Below are 20420 nucleotides of genomic sequence, written 5' to 3' on the forward strand. Positions count from 1 at the left end.
CTTCAACATCTATCAGCTCCAACACGATCCGCTTACTAACTGAGGTTCACAAAGACGCCAGAGAATTTGTAAATATGTGAACTGGAAACCGGAAGACACTCAACACCAGCATAGAAACTCTACCACCACTAGTGTTTCGGCTGTGTAATTGCAGCGCGACTCACAAACACCTACGCACAACTATAAATACCCGGCCCCGTGCGTAGCTACAGCGTAGCTTCAACACAGAAGCATGAATTGAGCTTAATGTGTGTAGGTTTTGGAAAGTGGCTCTGGAAGTTTATAACTTGCTCCGATGCTGTGCGATGGCAGGCGTAGTGAGTTTGGATTCACAGCTGTTTACAATGGATCCTATGAGAGTCATTGGAAACCATTGTAATTGCCGTGAATCCAAACTGATGCCAACGGTTTTCCTCCCAGTTAGCAAACTACAAAGATTTCAGAGCCATCTTTTAAACCCTACAGGTTCGTCTCTTCCGTGATGAATGTTGAGCGTAGTCCACCGATGACCTTGAGATGGTGTTTTGGGATCTGGGTTTGGTTGGGTGCTGGATCCCATCCAGAATCTGCTGGTCCTCACAGTTTGTTGGTCTTCTCTTTGCACCAGCGATCCCCCTGCCCTGTGCCTGTTCATCAGACAGGGGGTGGTGTGGAGTGGGAACGCCGGGCCGCAAGTACAAACTTCTTTCCTTCCGCTGCCTGGCTGATAAGTCCTGTGGGGGTCCAGCTGCTCCCTGCTTCCGGCATGTACCCCCCACACCTCAGTGAGGAGTCTTTTGTTAGGACCCTCGGTTCAACCGGGGGAAGGGTAGCGTGGTTCACTGGCATGGGCAGCATCCAGATTTGCTGCAGCTGATAAAGGGAGTGGCTGGCTGGTCGGTTTGTTGGTTGGTTGGTTGGTTGGTTGGCTGAATGGTTGTGTTACGACCACACGGGGAAGCTTTGCCACTGCATGGGCAACACAAGCCTTTGGTAGAGAGCCGAGCATGAGGTCGGACTGAGTTTGGCCGGCACGTCGGTCCCTCCTGGCTCCTCTTACGACAGAACCAGAGCAGCTTGTTTGTGTCGGCTCGAGAGAGTCAAGGAACTTGAATGGATCTTGCCACCAACAACCTGCCAGTCACAAACCAGACAGTGTGTTATCAGCTGAAGTCAGGGAGGATCTCTGCTGCTTGCTCCAGCTCTTTGTGGATCCCTCCTTCCCTCTGTTATTGCCCTAAAGAGCTTGAAGCCCAACTCTCCACCACCCACACACATTTTCCTTTAAAGGACTGAAAAATCCATAAAGGAAATTTACTTTGCAAACACCTTTGTTGCAGCCCAACATAAAGAATTTAAAGCACCATGAGAAATTGAAAAAAAGGGCAAGAAGAACACGTAGTGTCAGAGCTGGATCACAAAATCTGAACTGATGTCACTGCCCAGAAATGGAAGGTGAAGTCATTGGAAACATCTTCTGCATGAATGTTTGTCTCTTCACTGTTTGATCTGCAACAGCCTCTGGATTCACCTGCATGCTTTTTATCCAATGGCCCAGACACCCCCCCCCCCCTCCCCCCAAGCTCACTGAATATTTCTACTTCTGGTGCTTCATTGTGACATCTCTGAGAACGTAGACGTGTCTGTGATTGTATTTGTAAACCAGCCATTTGTGTCCCTTTATATCTTTATCCTGAAATGAACTCTCAGGAACCCATTAACCTCCAAATGTCTTGAGAATCACACTTTCAAGAAATACCTCAAACATTCAATTTTCGCCGTATTTCCAGCTCACTCACGCCTCACAGAGCCACTCGAGCTCATGTCTCCGCTGAACCATTTCCAGGGATCTGTAGAGGCGGGTTCGCTAACACTCGTCATGTTCCCGTCACTCAGACTGTCAGTCGACTGAAGCGCCGGCCTGGCCTGAGGGCTACTGCAGCACATTCGGTGGAGGCAGTCTGGCCTCGGGCTCGGCAGCGTCCTGACTTGTGTCAGCGCAGCTTGCTTCTCACTAATGGATATTAAAGAAACCTCCTGGTGCATTAGACTTTTAACCCAATTTCGGTATTGGGATTGGAGACGAGCAGGGGCCTCCGGGGCTGTTCCATTAGCAGTACTTTGAAATGGGATCTACTGCATAGATGCACAGTCGCTTCAGGAAGTACTCAGACCCAATCTCTTTTGGCGCATTTTATTTATTGTGTTGTGAAATATATTCTCAGGGGATAACATTGCCTTTCTGCCCACCACTCTGGATGCCTGGGAATTTAGACATGATATATCTCTTGTTCACAGAACTATTCCGACCTGTTGTGGCGCTCGCAACTGTCGTCTGTTGCTTTAATTATGCTTGAGATGTGTGTAGAATTTGATTGAAGTGGACCGATTGGACACAGGTTAGAAAAGCGAACAGCTGTGTACATACGATCCAATAATTTACTCAGGACAAAACCCAAATGATGAAATCTTAAAAACCCCTTTGGACCTCCACAGTAAATTGTGTAATAGTATGAGGAAACATATTCTCTGGTCTGATGAGTCAAAACTAAAACAGTTTGGACATTATGGACAGAGGAAGGTAGAGTCAAAAGACAGGTTAAGATTGTCCATCAAGTGTTGGGAACTATTCTTATTTTTACAACTACAAAAGAATATTTGTAATCAATTAAAAGTTCCGAACCACCATTCAATCTGATGGTGTTTGAGAGGATGCACAAGGAAAGAACTGCCCAAATCAAGATGTAGGCTACAAAGCTTGTAGAGACTTTCCCATGAAGAATTTAAGGGTCTGAATAATCGTCACTTTGGGTTATTGATGGACAAAACTCCCAGTTAAATCTACAACACAACTTTTGCCAAAGACGAAGAGGTCTGAATACTTTATGAAGTTGCTTTATGAAAAAAAAAACTTTTAAATGTCACGAGTTCATTTATAGATTAGAAAAGAAACATTATCGAACACATGACAACACAATGGCTCTGAGCTCGTAGCTAGTGTGGCTGTAGACTCTAAAGTCACTTGTAGAGATTTATCTGAACAGCACCGCAAACTATGGCCTCAAAGACGACCCTGGCGTTGAATTATCACCTCTTGAAGTCCAAAGTCAGTAGAAGTCGGCTGCTCTCACACTATTTATTTCCTATATAACTGTAATAACTGCAGCTGTTTCCAGGCTCAGTTACTGTATATGAGACAAACAGTCCTGGACGTAGGTTTCTTATATCCCTGCAGTTTATTGTTTGTGGCTCGGAGTGAAAACGGATCGTCATTTTTAGTCTTTTTCTGTTTATTGAGGTGAATCGGCACATCGTAACAGATCCAGGATATGATAAAGAGCAAATATTACATTTCAAACACACACACACACACAATTTCCTGTTGTCTAGCCTCTGTCCATCACACACCCTCAGCTCGATAACATTTATGAGAACTTTAATATTGAATGTGGGAGATGAGTAGGAGGCGTGTGAGTCTTCTCCCTCGTCCCTCTTTGATTCTGCCAAACCTTAAATTAAGCATTAACACACACACACACACTATAACAACACAACAGTGTAAAACACATACAGTATCCTCCCCTCACTGTTGTTAACTAGCAGCCAGTAACCGGCTCTGACCCGGCTCTGTCATGTCCTCAGATGGTGTTCCTGTGTGGACTGTACCAAAGTCGCCCTCAGGGGAGCAGCTGAAGAACGGAGGTCTGACCCCTCTACGATCAGCCGAGCCCTCGCCGGCCCTCAGGATAAGGAGTCTGTCCCATGGTGCTGAGGTGAGGAACGTGATGTCACATTGTCAATTATCACCTTCTGCTCTCCATCGTGCTCGTCTCTCTCTCTCTCTCTCTCTCTCTCTCTCTCTCTCTCTCTCTCTCTCTCTGTCTTCCTCGCTGTGTTGGAGGGTTTATAATGTGTCAGATGTGGGACTGAGACTCTGTCGGGCTGCACAATCAAGAAGAATTAAGGAAACCATTTTCATTCCTACATCTGAATCCTCCTCGCTGTGCCTGCAGACTCTGAAACATTTCCGCAGTAATGACGATGTAAAGGAAGGGAGGATCTTTCCCTCTCGCTTTCTTCTCTTCTCTTCGCCCCCTTGTTGCGCAGCGGGGGGAAGCAGCCGTGGCTTCTCAAAGTTTGAACAGAGCTACTGTCGGATAAGTGGGTCACACAGTATAGAGCTGGAACTGAGCCCGATCCCGCGAGGGGGTTTCATTAATTCCTGCCTGGTTGCCTGCTGCAGAGAGCGGCTGTCTGACTGTCTAGACCCCCCCCCGCTTCAGTGGGGCCGCTCGGCGATGACGTGAACGTGCGTCAGTCAGGTGGAGAGAAGGAGTCGTGGGTGAACGTGTGACGCTCAGAAGGGATTTGACATCGGTGCTTTGGCTTCAGTCCCACATGGATAAATCACGTCTCAATAATTTAGTTAAAATTGCTGTTTGATAACTTGTTTTAATCCATTGGAATCATTTTTACAAACTGCTGCGTTAATTGTACATGAGAGATTTAATGCTGTTAAAAAGCTGTTAATTTTTCCATATGTTGCATTTTGCATGTTGGAGGCGTATTTTGGCCTGTTGCCTTGGAAACAGATCACTTTGAGATGTGTCATCTATAGCTACAATAGATATATGCTCTAATATCAGAGACACATCGTCTCTTATAGTTTCACTAAGTCAGTTATTCTGTTGTAAACGGATTAGAGGGAACACAGAGACGCCAAATCCTAACTGGACGGAATCATAGTCACATTTATCAATCATGTCATTATCCAACGTAAGTTTCTTTCGATAGTCTCACCGATTAATCAACTATTTCTCGAGCTTGGTCACAGGTCTGATAAAGTGGCGGGTGCATCAGCTGTGTCTCAATTCAGGCGTCGCTTTCTTCGGAGGCTGCGGCGTCAAAAAATCAAAACTTCCACTTCTGATGCTTGCACTTTTAAATGTGATTATCAGGAAAAGAAAATCCTTGGCTCTGTTATTCAAACTCTGCAGAATAATGAGCTTTTCATAACAAGGTGATGATTGATGGCGTCTTCTCAGCAGCCGCCCATAACATCCTCCATGTCAAATGTTACACTCGTGTCATTCGCTGTGGTGTTAAATCCAAACTGCAGAAAGAGGAAGGGACATTTCACCTTTCACATAAGCAGTGAATCAGCCTCAACCCCACGAGGGACTTCCTGTGCCCACAGCCTTCTCCTCCACAGACACCGAGATGTATTCTGTCACGTTAATGATCCTTTCCCATTGACATATGAGTGTAAAATGGATATAACAGCGTTGAGGTGTCAGCTAATTTACTGCTAATTGTCGAGCTGTTCAACGTTCGTCATGGTCCTCAGCGAAGAGCGGAGGAGCGAGGGCAGCTCCTCACGGCTATTTGGCGCATTAAAGACAATTCACGATGATATTATTGCAGTTATGATTCAGGAGGCCACGGCCAAGAAAGAGATTTCTGCCAAATAAAGTAGGATACTGTGCTCCACTAATGCCAAGTCTTAAAATGAAAGAAACTACGATATGGACGTTAAGGAAATTATAAAAAAAGTCAGACGTAGATCTTTGTTTTGTGTTAAACACTGAGGCCTCAGACATGAATCTGTCAGGCCAGAAAAATGAAAGCTGTGCCCTTCAATATTTTAAGATCATCATATGCAGCATTATCACTGCGACTAGCTGCTGTTTCTCATGTGTCATAGTTGCTGCCAGAGTTGTCTGTCAACTGAAGAAAAAAAAAAATGTGAGCAATGCAAGAGTGTGTGCAGCTTACAAATTCACTGTCAAACAGGGATTTTCCTGCAGCTGCTTTAGTGGAAATGATCAGCTGTTACGACACGAGGAAATATGTTTTCTGCCCAAGTGCTGTCTGTGACAGAATCTGGAAAAACAGGACATTAGGGAAACAGTGTGGACCTGGTGTCAACGTGGGTTTTACCCAGTAGGTGATTTGTTCCTTTTTACCGGGGTGGGGGTGTGGTCACCACGTCACTGCTGAAGACAGTAAAATCTTTTCTGGATGGCCACTGACCCCCAGACGTGCCTTTATTGTTTGTAAACGAGAAACCTGTCAATTTATATTTATATATATATATGTGTGTGTGCTATTTTCTGGATCTTTTTTAACCCGTCATACATCAAATCAAAGTATTTTCTAGCTTGTGTAGATGTGCACATTTCCTTCTGAAATAGTACCATAACATTTGTGATGTCAAAAGAAGCGTAAACATCTTAATTTGCAACAACAGACTTAAAGTCGTGTTTGTAGCTGCTCCCCATCACTCCTCATACGTTGCTGTGCTCTGCAGCTTGTGGCAGGTTTCATCAGAGCCTTTGGAAGATGCTCTGGCTGCTGTTTGAAGAAGCAGGACAGAGATGTTATGATCTGTGCAGCACGGATTTACTGAGGCACATGAGTGCAACTTGACACTTTATTCACGTTTTAACACGATCAGCAGCGTCATGCGTCTGATTGCATCACGTCCAGAGTGAAAGTTAGAACAGAGCAGGAGACGGAGGAAGGTTGAGGTCTCTTCAGTCGATCGTCTTACCTTTAGTTAGGAAGCTAATGTTTAGATGATGGAGTGAAGTGATTTGTATGATCATTTACGTGCTTGTCACTGTGAAGGTGGATGTGGTGAGATGGTTATTTTGCCATCTTGTGGCAGGCAAACACAATGCAGAGGATTAACTGCAAAGTGCTCTGGGCCACTGAATCACGAGGTTTCTGATCAAGACGACTTTAAAAGTGATATTTGATATTTATTCTTAGAACGAGGCCAACGAGAGACAGAAATACTTTTGATTAAATGTTCTTGCACTGCTGCAAGCTCCAGCCTTTGTGACTCAGGTGTCACCGTGACATTGTACCTTCAACATCAGAGCTCAAGGTCAGTTCCTCGATCTAATCTTGCTTTTATAATCCTGGTCGCTGGCCAGTTTACCATTTCCCCTGTAATCTCGGGAGTAGTCTTCAGAGCTGGGGAGAAAACGCATTACCTCGGAATAATAAAGGTTTTCTGCTTGAATTATGTATCAGCGCAGCAGCTAGTGTGGAGAGAGAGAGAGAGAGAGAGAGAGAGAGAGAGAGAGAGAGAGAGAGAGAGAGAGAGAGAGAGAGAGAGAGAGAGAGAGAGAGAGAGAGAGAGAGAGCGCGAGAGCGAGCGAGCGAGCACAGGGGCTTATGGAGGAAGAATTGCTGATGCTGGCAGAAATCAGGAGGATTTATGCATTTGGAAACAGCAGCAGCAAAACTCCCCAGACACATATTAGACCTGTCCGCTGTTATTCAACCTGCTGCTGGAGAACAGAGCGCTGATCACAGACTCACTATTTTACTGAAGTTTTTTGATATCAGACAGAATTTATTTTTTCGCTTTAAAAACTCTGGGGAACTTTGCCCTGTCATATTTGCTTGTGTTTGACTTTGCCCTCTTGGTGCTGTGTGTGCAGAATAAACAGAAAAAACAACAATAATAACGGTTGTGTCAAAAAATAGTTTCATCTTCCTTCTCTCTTGTCCTTTTCCTGTGTTTTTAAGCTAAAAACTCTTTTCCTTTTTCCTTCTCTCTGAGTTTGTGTCTGTGTTTTCCCAGCAGAGGGCAGCAGAGTGTTTAAGTTTCTCCCAGGAAGCACAACACGTGTACACAAGATGAGTCACATTGTTTAAATAGTGTCAATGAAATCTGCCTCTAATAATCTTGTGGCTTGTAGCTCTTGTAGTGAGCTTCAAAATGTTAAAATGTTGTTTTTCCTAAATCTTATCAATAGACATAAATGTTCTGTCGGTTCCAAATCACTCGATATGTTCTCCACCTTTATTCTGTCTGTTCAGCATCAACCACTGAATTACTCTCTGCTCCTGAAGCACAGTTTTAGTTTGGGACAGTAAATATGACGCCTGTCTATTAGAAACTGACACAGAGTTAATTAATATTAATCCAGTTAACGAATCCTCTGATCAGACTGAGTTACGTTATATTCACAAAGGGATTCTTTGAACCTGATGATAATGTAGAAGTGCAGCTGAAACAACAGGAATGAATTTGCTCCTCTGCTCCTTCTATGGTTATTTTGAGTGTTTAACGAGAAGAGTTTCATTTTAAAATTAGTTTCCTCGGCTGCTTCGACTCTTTGTTGTTAAATCGCCTCAAAGCTCCTTGACAAAGACAGTTTGATGCTCAGTGTTTGATCTTCTTCAGGTTTTATATCAGAGATGGAGAAGTTGGCACTAAAGAGATTTCCATGTGAAGTTATAAGTAAAACACTCGATATTAAACACATAACTGTATATAAATACACAAATACAACCAAAATATATAGAACTTTACTGCAGAAAATATTTTTTTTCGAGTAAAATATAAATGACAATTTAAACATAAACACTTGTTCGTTTTTTTCAGAGCAAACTGATAAAAGACACAATTTTATCATAAAGCACATCACTGACTTGTTTATTATCTCAACATGGATACGTGTTATATTGTTTTACTGTTAAAAGCTGCTAGAGCTTAAACTTGTAGCAGCCTGAAGATGACTCACCCTCAAGTGCAATTAGTTCCTTTAATCTTGGCGTTGGTACGAGTGTGTGTGCGTGTGCGTGTGTGAGTGTGAGTCTGCACCGGCTGTATTTCATATCCTCATTAGATGCTGCACTGATGTAACTGCTCATTATAATTTATATATGAAGCCCTGGAACTCAACATCTCAGACCCACTTGCCTCATTTTTATTTAAAGAAGAAGAAGAAGAGGAGGAGGGAGAGATTTAGGAGATTTGTCTCTGATTCTGACCCTAATTTTATTAGTGGCAGTTTTTTGTCTTGCTGGTGCTACTGGGCCGCTCCCTTTACCTTCACTGCTTTACAGCTTTTAATACATTCACTATTATGCTTTTGTCTGGTCTGTCTCAATCTCTGCTTCAATGATGTTTTCATCATTTTTGTCGCTACAGTTTGGGCAGAAAACCTTGTGCTGATTTAGATCTGCAGCTTTACCCCAAAATAACTGGATAGCTTTAAAATCTATTGTTAATCACGTGTGTTGTGTCTGTGCCTCAGGTCTCTGCTTAGTGCTTTAGTCTTTCCAGACATCTGTTCATCACTAAAATCTCTTTAAAGCTCATAATCAACTTAAAATTGCTGTGGATCTTATTAAATATAAACCATGAACACTCATGTACTTAATATAAAGTAACATACCAGGTAAATAAACAGTATCTTTGAGATGAATGCCAACCGGGACCCAAGCTGGAAACTTTAGAAGCTGCAACTCAAAAGCTTCTCAGTATCTCCCCCAAGAAGCTGACATTCAAAACACACCTGACATTTAACAGGAAGGAAGAGGAGTGGGTGGAAAAAATAAAAGAAGAAAAATTCCCACTTAAGTTGTGAACTCATCAAGTTATTTAAATGTCTGGCTCCTGCAGGCAGCGATCCTGGTCTGAATAAAGGATGAGTTCAACTCACGCAGGGACTTGAGTCACAGTTTGACTAAATGTCAAACTGTCGAACAGGAGGTTGATTTTTTAAGCTTGTTGAGATATTTGGTGTCAGATACTTAACTGAGAAATGATGTGAAACAAAACAGATGTTCCACAACAGCTGCAGATGTGTGTGATCTATCCGTCAGTATCAACAGGCAGGAGGATAACACGATGGCATTTTATGTGTCTGGGCAGCAATGACATGATTATGTGGACACACAAATAGCACTGATTTGTTGCTTATGAGATTATTTTAGTTATCAAATAATAATTCATTTTTAAAGTTGCATTTTGTTTCTATTTTGAAATCTGTGCGTTATCCTACTAACAAACAAAAATAGGTGTAAAACACATGGAGATAATAATGACAACATTTGTTCGTTGCCTTGACAACTCTCTACTCTACTATTGAAATGGATCTGTTGTTCTAACATGTTCTAACTTCAGCCAAAGAAGTGTGAGCCGCTCGATTTTATTTTGAATCGTAGCCGCTAAACATAATGAAAACTACATCTTAGTAGATGCAGTTTTATTTATTCTGCTGCTCGAGATCCTGGTGATAGGTATAACTTCAGTTTACCATCTTTTCTGCTCTTTACGGTACAAAAAGCAGCAGAAGGAGGAGAAATGAACTGAAACTCACACTTGAAAGACAGAACTAAAACAAAACAGGGCACGTCTGTCAGTGACTTCACAGCAAAAGGACAAAGTGAGTGAGTGGAGATGGATAGATGGATAGAGCGATGAGGAGGATGGATGGTGAAGGAGGAGAAGTGAGGAGGAAAAAGGAGTTCTGGCTCATCTTCATCCCAATCTGAGCCTCCTGCAGCCGCCCACACTCTCCCCTGATGCTCCAAGAGAGAGAGAGAGAGAGAGACACAAGCAGAGGGTGAGACCGAGAGGAAAGTTAGGGAAAAAAAAACGAATGGAGGGGGAGACGGATGACGATGAAACAGAATAGCGGATGGTGTGATGTAATGAGGAGACGAGGAGGAGGGAGGGTGAATGGAAGAAGCGGCGACGGAGATGACAGCACGAGGGCGGAGGAGGAAGAAGAAGAAGAATGAATCAAAGGCAAGAGTGAAGTGAGTTAGAAGTGACGCTGACGGGATGAGAAGACGGGCACAGAGGCAGGAGGAAGACAAAAATAATAAGAGAAGACGTGTTGTCCATGTGTTCCTGAGAGAGAGTAGAGGTGGAAGGAGGGATGAAGCTGGAAGGAGGGATGTCATGTCAAGAGGAGAACAGGAGGGAGGTAGTGACGAGGAGAGGGAGGAGGTGGAGGGAAAATTGGAAGGAGATGTAGCAGAGGGACGATAGGAGGGTGTAGAGGGAAACGTCACAGGGACTTTCCTCAGCTTCCTCCTCCCCTCCTCCCTGTTTCTCACTCTTTCTCCCTCAGAGTGGGTGGTGGGTGAGAGAGGAGAGACTCTCTCTGTCACGCACAGCAGCTCACCACCACCTCCACTCACACTTTGTCTCTATAACAAGACCCAGGACGCCAGTAAGAGAGCGGCTCCCTCGCTCTGTGAAGAGACCCTCGAAACTCTCTTTGACAGAGTTCACCTGTGTAATTGGATTATAGTCCCGTCCTGTCTGAGCGGTGGTCGTCCCTTCCCTCCTCGTGCTGGATTTCACGGTTGTTGGTGTTCACCTGAGGCCGCTCTGAGATGAGATCCAGCTTCATGCAGGTCAAGCCTGTAGCTACACAGCAATGCAGCGTGCAGAGTGTGAGCGTGAGTATCAGCTGGTGTTTGTGTGGATGCAACTTTGCAGGATGAAGTGTTATCTGCTGTGGATGTGGGGTGAACAGTGGAGCTGCAGCCTGTGGGCGCACTCTTTGCATTTTGGTTCTAAACATCTCTCGTGTGAAATGTTGAGCCCAGTTTTCCTGCAACACCGAGGCTCTTTGTTGACTTCATAAATTATGGAGTAATCTCCCCAGGGCTGCTCAACATTTAGAGCATCTGCAGAAGTTGCTGGAATTATTTTTCAAACTGAAGACGATGGAAAATGGGATCTGTTTCTACTGTGAAGCATAAAAAATCTGATCAATAGAACAAGTTTTTATTAATAGACCCTTTAAAAATGATGTAAAGTACTTGAATATTAAACAAACTAATGCTGTATACATCATAAAACTTACTCTGGTCAGGTCCTTTCTATTCAGAAATAATCCACTTATAGATTTGGTAGAATGAAAACAAGTATCTTTAATAACTATATTTCCCTTTCATTTTATTTAATACCTCGATTCTTTGGAGGCAAATAATGTGCTTTTTAATCTAAATCATTTATTTGGTTACACAGCAGCTTCTGATTATTATTACAAAATATAAATCAACTATAATTTCTGATTATTATTATTATTACATTACTATAGATAAAGCTACACTGCGAGAGGTAGGCTAGTAGAAATTAGCCCCAGCTTTAGCATCTGTAACATTAATGATACATAATGTGTATGTTTATCTTACGAATATTTAATTTAACACATTTAATGACAGGAAGTGCTGATCAACAGTAAAAACTACAGCTTTCACTACTGTTGATATGCGGAGCGGCCATCTTGGATTTTGAAGTCACCACCCCGGTGAGGTGCCTCCGATCTTCAAGTTGCAACTTCCGACTCGGGGGTCGGAAATTTCAATTCGCGGCGTAAAATCATATTACAACTTAAAGTGAAAAGATTTCATGTTGTAATGACCAACGTGATTTAAACCTCTTGTGTTTTTTTACAGCCTCTCTTTCCCCTCAAAGTGTCAGATCATCAACCCAAACACACTCTGTGCTAATGTGTGACTTGTGACACGTTATTTTTCCACTTTTGGAAAGATAACGTTGCCACATGGGAAATGTTGAAGTATCGTACCAGAAGCTTAAATTTATCGTATTTTGGGGGAAATTATCGTACATGATCAGAGTAGGGATGGGACGCTCCATATCGACGTTTCCAAGTGTCGAGATTCCGAAGCGATTTAGTCACAGAAACGATTCTTTTTTTTAATTTGAAACATGATACAGGAAGTGTCACAAAATGATCAAATTATCGCACATGATGAATTATTGATCGTACATCGTACAGAGGCCAAAAATGATCGTACAAATACGATAATCATCTGGCTACACTGTACAGCAGTAATATCCTGTTGCTGCCAGGAGCCTCTTTAATTAGTTAGAACCAGTGGAATCATAACAGACCTCCCCCATCCTCCTTCTCCCTTCACGTCTATATATATCACTCTGCAACCCGCTCCTGTATGTGGGTTCCCTTGTCAGTGTGTGTGTGTGTGTGTGTGTGACTTTTGTGCATAAACGTGTTCTCATTGTGTTAATGTGTGAGTGGATGTGTGGAGCTTTTGGCATGCATGCATTGAATGAAATATTCAGGTGACAGGCAGGCACGCCGGTCCTGGAAATCTCGTTTTCTTCAGTGTTTTACCCCCCCCCCCCCCGTCTCTGCAGGGCCACTCGATGTAATTATGCTGCCTGGAGTTTCATCTCAGATCTTTCCTCAGCTTTTCTGCTTACTTAGCTTTTTTTTTTTTAAATCAAGCTGCAGTTGCGTTAAAATGAGATATCAAGTTGAACACAGGACGCATGTATAAATGATTGTAATTGCTCAGAGACACAGATAGAGACGGAGGATAAAGAGCGGTGGGGCGGGGGGGGGGGGGGGGGGGGGGGGGTGCAGGGAGTTGTTGTTGCCCACAGGCTCCAGAGCACTTTCTGCATTATACATCAGCCTCTTTCTTGTTTTTTTCTTTCCTCTCCGTCTTCCTTCCTGCCCCGAGTCACTGCAGGAGATATCAAAGACATGTGCTCTTCTTTAACCTCCACTGGATCCATTTCCACTTGAATGCTGGAACACAAACGAAACACGCGTCTCTGTGCTCCGGCCAATGGAGGCATTGTGCGGATCAATGCTGAAGGCGAACAGGGGGGGGGGGGGGGGGGGGGGGGGGGGGGGGCTCCGGCTGCTCGGAGGAAATACGCTGCTTCCATTGTCACGTGAAACTCTGAGAGTGGCTCAAAAGACATGGCTGAACGGAGTATGAATGGAAGGCAGTGTCAAGTAAATGAGGTTGTGCCCTTTGGTATTTGTAGGCTGCTTCTCGAACAGGTCGTCGCCTCGTCTCTAAATGAGCCGGCTGACCTTATCGCTGGTATCGACAGTTGAACGTTGGGGGCGAAGGAAAAACGGCTTCATCTTCCTCCGTTTGGCCTTTTCTAGTGACAGGTTCCACAAGGAACCTGTGAGGAGCAGTGAGTGTAGAGGATGAAGTGGAATAATTTGAGTTGCTCTGTTCTCGTCCTCTCCAAAAGTCAGAATAATTTACATGGAAGGTTTTTTTTTAATTTCCTTTGTTGGCTCGTAATAGTCTATATCATTTAGGGTTTTATTTGAGAAAGTTGTAAAACAAATACCTGGATCCATCCCCTGATCCAGATCTGCACTAGAATGTATTGAATTCCTTCCCGGACTCATACTTCATCCTTCCACCAAGTGTCAACCGTAGTTTTCGTGTAATTTACAAACAAACCAACAAACAAACAAGGGTGAAAACACAACACACTGATTCTCTCACATGCTCCTTCATCAGATTTTTTCCCCGCTCCTCTTGTCTTCACAGCACCCCCCAGGGCTGGAAGACATCAGCCCCAGTGAAGAGGTCACAGACACGGAGGACAACGACGAGGAGGACCTCGGCGTCCTGGACGACCAGCGGAGCATCATCCTCCACCTGCTCTCTCAGCTCAAACTGGGCATGGACCTCACACGGGTAAGAACAAAGTGTGGATGGATGTTCTGTGTTTCCCTGAACAAACACTATCCCTTTAACATTTTCTTTTTCTTCAGGTGGTGTTGCCTACCTTCATTTTGGAAAAGCGATCGCTGCTGGAGATGTACGCCAACTTCATGGCCCACCCCGATATGTTCCTGTCCATCACAGCCGGGGCCACGGCAGAAGACCGCATCGTCCGCTTCGTGGAGTACTACCTGACCGCCTTCCACGAGGGACGTAAGGGGGCCGTGGCCAAGAAGCCCTACAACCCTGTGCTGGGGGAGACCTTTCACTGTTCGTGGGAAGTGCCGCGGGACAAAGTCAAGCCTTCGGTCAGATCGAACCAGGGGTCGACCTGGGAGCCGAGCAGGGGCCCCAACAACACGCAGCAGGGGGACGAGTCGCCGGGAGGCTGCTACAGAGTGCGATTTGTGGCCGAGCAGGTTTCCCATCATCCACCGGTGTCAGGGTTTTACTGCGAGTGTCGGGAAAGGCAGATGTGCGTCAACGCACACGTCTGGACCAAGAGCAAGTTCATGGGGATGTCGATAGGAGTGTCCATGGTGGGAGAAGGTGAATCAAACACAACACGACACTCATGAAATATTTATATCAATCACTTAAAATCTGGACCCTTAAATTTTCTTTTTACGGGTCATGAAGGTCCAGCTAACAAGGCGCTCCGAGTGGTGTTGGAGAATCTTTTACGGGTCTTATTTGTCACTTTTGACACGTCTCACTTTAGCGTTCACACATGAGAAAAGTTAACAGGCTTAAGAAACCTTAGGTGATTATTTAGGTTATTTGTTCATTTAGGCTGCCAGTATAAATACAGTAATGACACATATTTATTCACCCTTTATTTGTACAGAATAGGCTAAACAATCAACACATGCTCTTTTACAGCTAAAAGACAATGCAATGTGTATGGATGGATGGAGGATGCACAGATGCACAATTAAAACTTATCATTCACTTGATAGAGGTTGATTATTGTTATTCATTGAAAATAATGCAAACATTGAAAATTGAAAGGTCACAACAACCAATGAGTTAAAGAGGGAAAGAGGCCAGTCAGTGAAATATCTTTTTTTAAACAATACTAAAAGTTTTCAAAAAAAGCCTTTGAATTAAACCAAAGATCAAAACAAGAGCACTGCCCTTAAAACACAGTTCTTTCTTTCTAATATAAATTACTTGTTTTTATGATGTCAGTTGAATCACAGGAGGAACAGAACATTTTTAGACGATGACTGATAACCCACCAGGTGCTCTCTCTCTCCTCACATGAGAGCAGACTGAAACCTCCTCTGTGTCGTGGCTCTGGGGCTTCGCTCAGTGGATTTATCGCTCTGTGTCACGATGTGGCCGCAGCGACGCCTCGTGCAGTTCAACCCTGCAGGCGTCAGTCGGAGAAACGCAGCTGCACAAGTCGTCTCTTGTAATCATGAGTTTTTACAAAGAACATGTGAGGAGCTGAGGAACCTGGGAAAAGTGGTGACGAGATAAATTAACCCGTTGATCACGATGACTTGTGTCTAAAGTAAAACATCGAGTGAATGTGTATTTGTAACGTCCGTACAAGTGGTGAAAATCAATTCTGAGTATTTTACATCACATGTAATAGAAAACAATTATTGCTGCCTCCAGCCAGGTTAATGAATAATGTATTTCCCTATTTACCCAGAAGCACCCAGAGTTTAAAACATAACATGAAGATTAAAAGCTTCAGAGACGGTTTCTTGAATAATATTAACAGCATTTAAAAGCACTATAAAATGTTTTTAATGTGATGTTCATATGGAATATTCAGCTGCTGGCTTTCACAAATACATAATGAAAATCAGTGGCAGGCACACGATGGAATTCATGTTTATCCTTGTGGGTTTCTGATTTTAAGTTCTCCCCAGAATTATATTTTTCCCAACATGAGGAGATAATTTCAGCATTTTCTTATCACGGTTTAAACGTTTTCCTCCAGGAGTCCTCTGTCTGCTGGAGCACGACGAGGAGTACGTCTTCACGCTGCCCTGCGCCTACGCCCGCTCCATCCTCACCGTGCCCTGGGTGGAGCTGGGGGGCAAAGTGTCCATCAGCTGCGTCAAGAGCGGCTACTCAGCCACCGTCACCTTCCACACCAAGCCTTTCTACGGAGGGAAGGTGCACAGGTGGGAGACTCTCCACGCGTCCACGTCACTGAGAGAAGAAATCACCTAAAACTCATCCGTTACACAAACACTGACGGTGTAACATCAGATATCAGGCTGAGGATGTCACATACTACTGATGTAATAAAAGCAATGGCTGCATAAAAAACATTTAATAAGTTTAAATAGGTGTAGATTTAAAAGATAGATTTAAAAAGCTGCTCAAGTAAAACTTTAAACAACACAAATCAAAATTTCTCTGTGGCGCTTTAAGCCAATTTCACTTTTTTAAAATATTTCTTCCAAGCATGTGCACAGTCTTTGATTCTCACAAACATATCTAATAACAATAACATCTTAAGATCAGATCTCATCACTGGTGCAGACAATTTAATGTAAAAACTAATTCCCTGCCTAAAATATGTCATTTCATATTAACATATAAATAAAATATTAAATTGATTTTCTCCACAACCTTTTTGTGGCCCTCAGAAATGATCTTGTGAGGCTCAGGACACAATGTTTCAAAAATGCCAAATGAAAACGCTCAAGATAAAGTTTGCTGTCCTGAATGTGTGGGTCTGTGAGTTCCAACTCTCTGTGTGTGTTGTGTTGCAGAGTGACGGCAGAGGTCAAACACAACCCGACCAACACCATCGTGTGCAAAGCGCAGGGCGAGTGGAACGGCACGCTGGAGTTCACGTACAGCAGCGGGGAAACCAAAGTGATCGACACGGCCAAACTCCCGGTCACCAGGAAGAAGCTGCGGCCGGTGGAACAACAGGGGAGAAAGGAATCCAGGTTAAAAAGACAACAACTAAACACTGACTTAAAGCAGAGTGACGTCACTGATCTGGGAGCTTTTAATGCAACCGTGTGTTTTACAGGTTGTTATGGCAACACGTCACCAAATCGCTGAAGGAAGGAAACATCGACGAGGCCACGGAGCACAAACACAGACTGGAGGAGCGGCAGAGGGGGGAGGAGAGGAAGAGAGCGGCCGACAACAAACCATGGACGCCCAAGTACTTCACTAAAGAGGTACATGAACTTCTCCTGATACGACTCACTAGAGGATTTAAATGTGGTTTCATAAGGAGACTGTGGGGCCCTGGTGGAGGTGCACACACACTCTACTGTAGTGTTGTCTGTTAGAACCCTGCTGATCCCCTGACGTCACTTTAAACAGCCTCTTCAGTCGAAAGTGTTTCTTCTGAAAACTGATTTCAGCAAATTCACGTTTGATCCAGATTAACCAACAATCGCCTGCGCACCAAAATGTTCCAGGATCTAAAGCCACAGAATGTCAACTGTGGACTGAAAATCCCGTTTGCGTTTCTGAAGCAGACATTTTTACTGTGTCGGGAAACACAACAGGAAATGTCCATCTCTCAACGTATTATGATGCCACCGCTGTTTACTTTGTGAACTGTAGGGTGAAAACTGTACTTCGGATAAGGCTACTGCCCCCTGTGGCCAAACTAAAGACAGAGACAGAGATAATTCCCGGATCCCTGTTTATTCCGGGAAATCGGTTCAGTATTTTTTGAGTAATCCAGCTGAGTTCCTGAAAACAATCTTGGTAACGATCTTATTTCCAGGGAGACGGTTGGATCTACAACAACTCACTGTGGAAGTCGACCTGACACCAGAGCAACGCCTCTCAACAACCGAGACCCTGCCTCCCCCCCCCACCCCCCGAGGGCGGAGGTCCGGAGGTCGGACGCAGGGAGCAGCGCCTCCCGCAGGCCTCTGGACCTACAGACTCTCAGAGCGACACCACGGAGACACAATCATACAAACAAGCAAGGTGCCAAAGGGATCTCCACTGTTAGAACCGAGACAGGGGGGGGGGGTTCCAGAGCTCTTGGGACAGAAGTACATTTTTATATACAGTTAATAGTATTACTATTCAAAGTAGAGTATTTCTATTTTTCACCTTGCCAAGGCCTTTTTTGCACATGCACAGTTATGACGTTTGCCACTGGTGTTTTATGATCAATCGGTTTTCTCTCAGACATCATTTGGTTCAGAGCTTTTAGTTTGTCGTGCAGCGTTAGTGGATGGACGTTCCCTGTAACACATAATACTGTAGCTGTGTGTGAGTACATATAAAGAGTCGTTTATAAGAAGCACTTTTCCCATAGAAATAAATTTAATATTTTATATCTATGGCTTTTACCAATCAGGGTCGTCTCCAAGAGCTTTATGGAAAACTAAGACCACCTGATCAGATAGAAACCGAGTGTGTGCTACATTAGATCATGTGTTAAAGTATATTATTATTCAGTACATTACAGTGAGCTACTAGAAAGTAAGAGGTCCTGATTGTTTTGTCTGCACTATGAATGTATCTGGACACATTGTAATGGAACGCCACATTTCCCCATCTTGTCCTGTGCACGACTTCACCTCACGCTCTTTGTGTCTCCTGTTGTATTTCACCCACCGAGTGAGACGCCTCCACTTTCCATTACTACCTCTCTCATTCAGCTTCTCCATCGTGACGTTATGACTCCAAAAGGAAAACACAGGTTTGTCTGTGGTGAAGTAGAATCACCTCGACACTAGGAGACAGTTTTCACCCCTTTTGTTTGTGAGCAAGATTTCACAAAACGCACAGGAAGGACTCAAAAAGGAAATGATGAGTCTAGATCGAGCTATTCAAGCCCTTTCTGAATCTGTGCCCTTCATTATGGCACTTGAGTAACTAGATTGGCTCTCAGGAGAGTGTACACCTCCACCAGTCCCCTTGAATTCAATCAAGCTGCACCAAATTACACAGATAGAAACCAGTCCCCTTAACCTGCCTGATTTGATCCCGTGAGCCGTGAATTGGGAAAAGGGTGAAAATGTTGAAAAACGCCATATGGCACGTTTTTTAAAATGTGGGTAAACCTGCCAAAAAAGGTGATGAACTCCTTTCCCATCGCCAGGTGAGTTTGCCTTTCTGTTTGTCCCGTAAACGCCACAGAAGCCTGATGTTTGTGGGGTTTTCTGACAAGTGGAAGAGGAGATTATGTTAAAGAAAAGATTCCTGGATCCGCACCAGATTTCAACAGGTTCTTCCCTGACCCACGTCTTGTTCTGTAGTTTTTAACAGAATCTCGCTCACAATCAAAACAAGCAAACTGGACGGGTATGAAAACCTCCTCGGCCGAGGTGACTAAGCAGCCGCCGCACGTCCAGGGCAACGCTTCCCCTCATGATGAATATGGATGAGGGCTTACAGGAGAGCGGCCATGTTCTCATATCATGGGGGGTGGGTGTTGGAAAGTTGGTTCTGTGAAGGTAACGGCCCGTTGGATAGAAAAGGGTCAGACGACTGTAGAACCAGACTGAAATACAAACATATCCAATGAATCATGTTGTTCGTCACCGAACGTTTGCTTTTATGGCCTTTTTTTCTTTCACTCTTCACTGCTTCTTCCTTCAGTTGTATTCGTAGTGTTGATATTTTTAGCCAGGTGAATTTACCAGATGCCAGTTTGTAGCCTCGGCCGTGACAGCACACGGCCGATTCCATCTCACTGCAGGGCAGAGTGAAACCCGTCACCTCTGCTCCACCCTGTTCTCCGACACTCGCCTTACGTGAAACTGTCAACAAGGAGTTTTCTATATTCCAGAGGATCCGGACTCACCTGAGTAGACAGTGATTGTGGATAAATGAAGGAAATGTCCATTAATAAAGACCTTGTACCTTTTTAAAACAATGTCCTCTCGTTGTGAATGTGCAACTGTGACATGTCGTGCATCTGCGGATTCCTCTTCAACAGGGGCGGATCCAGGAGGGGGACCAGGGGGCACTGGTCAAAATATCGTATTGTATGTTGTATGTATGTTCGACATATAATTGGCCCCTCTGTGTAAACTGTGGCCCCCGATTGAGACAAATCCTAGATCCGCCACTGGTTGGCAAACACACTTCAACATGGATCATTTAATCCTCATCAACTGAACGGAGCAGTTTGAATACTTTTACTTTAGACTTAAAATGCATGACTTTATCTATTGTAGTTTTTA

At 44.0% G+C, this 20420-nt stretch overlaps 1 protein-coding gene across 2 annotated transcripts in view; it reads left to right on the forward strand.

Moving 5' to 3' along the window:
• The window catches only part of LOC117770113 (oxysterol-binding protein-related protein 10), a 50983-nt gene extending 31651 nt beyond the window's left edge, over positions 1–19332 (forward strand). For both annotated transcript variants that reach the window (XM_034599172.1, XM_034599170.1), the window contains 7 exons: positions 3622–3752; positions 14098–14247; positions 14325–14823; positions 16232–16418; positions 17016–17198; positions 17285–17438; positions 17999–19332. In XM_034599172.1, coding sequence (XP_034455063.1) covers positions 3622–3752; positions 14098–14247; positions 14325–14823; positions 16232–16418; positions 17016–17198; positions 17285–17438; positions 17999–18043 — 1349 coding nt within the window. In that variant the 3' untranslated portion in view covers positions 18044–19332. The remainder of the gene's footprint in view (positions 1–3621; positions 3753–14097; positions 14248–14324; positions 14824–16231; positions 16419–17015; positions 17199–17284; positions 17439–17998) is intronic.
• Positions 19333–20420: the final 1088 nt, after the last annotated feature.

The sequence above is a fragment of the Hippoglossus hippoglossus genome, chromosome 11 (assembly GCF_009819705.1).
Source record: "Hippoglossus hippoglossus isolate fHipHip1 chromosome 11, fHipHip1.pri, whole genome shotgun sequence".
Taxonomy (NCBI): domain Eukaryota; kingdom Metazoa; phylum Chordata; class Actinopteri; order Pleuronectiformes; family Pleuronectidae; genus Hippoglossus; species Hippoglossus hippoglossus.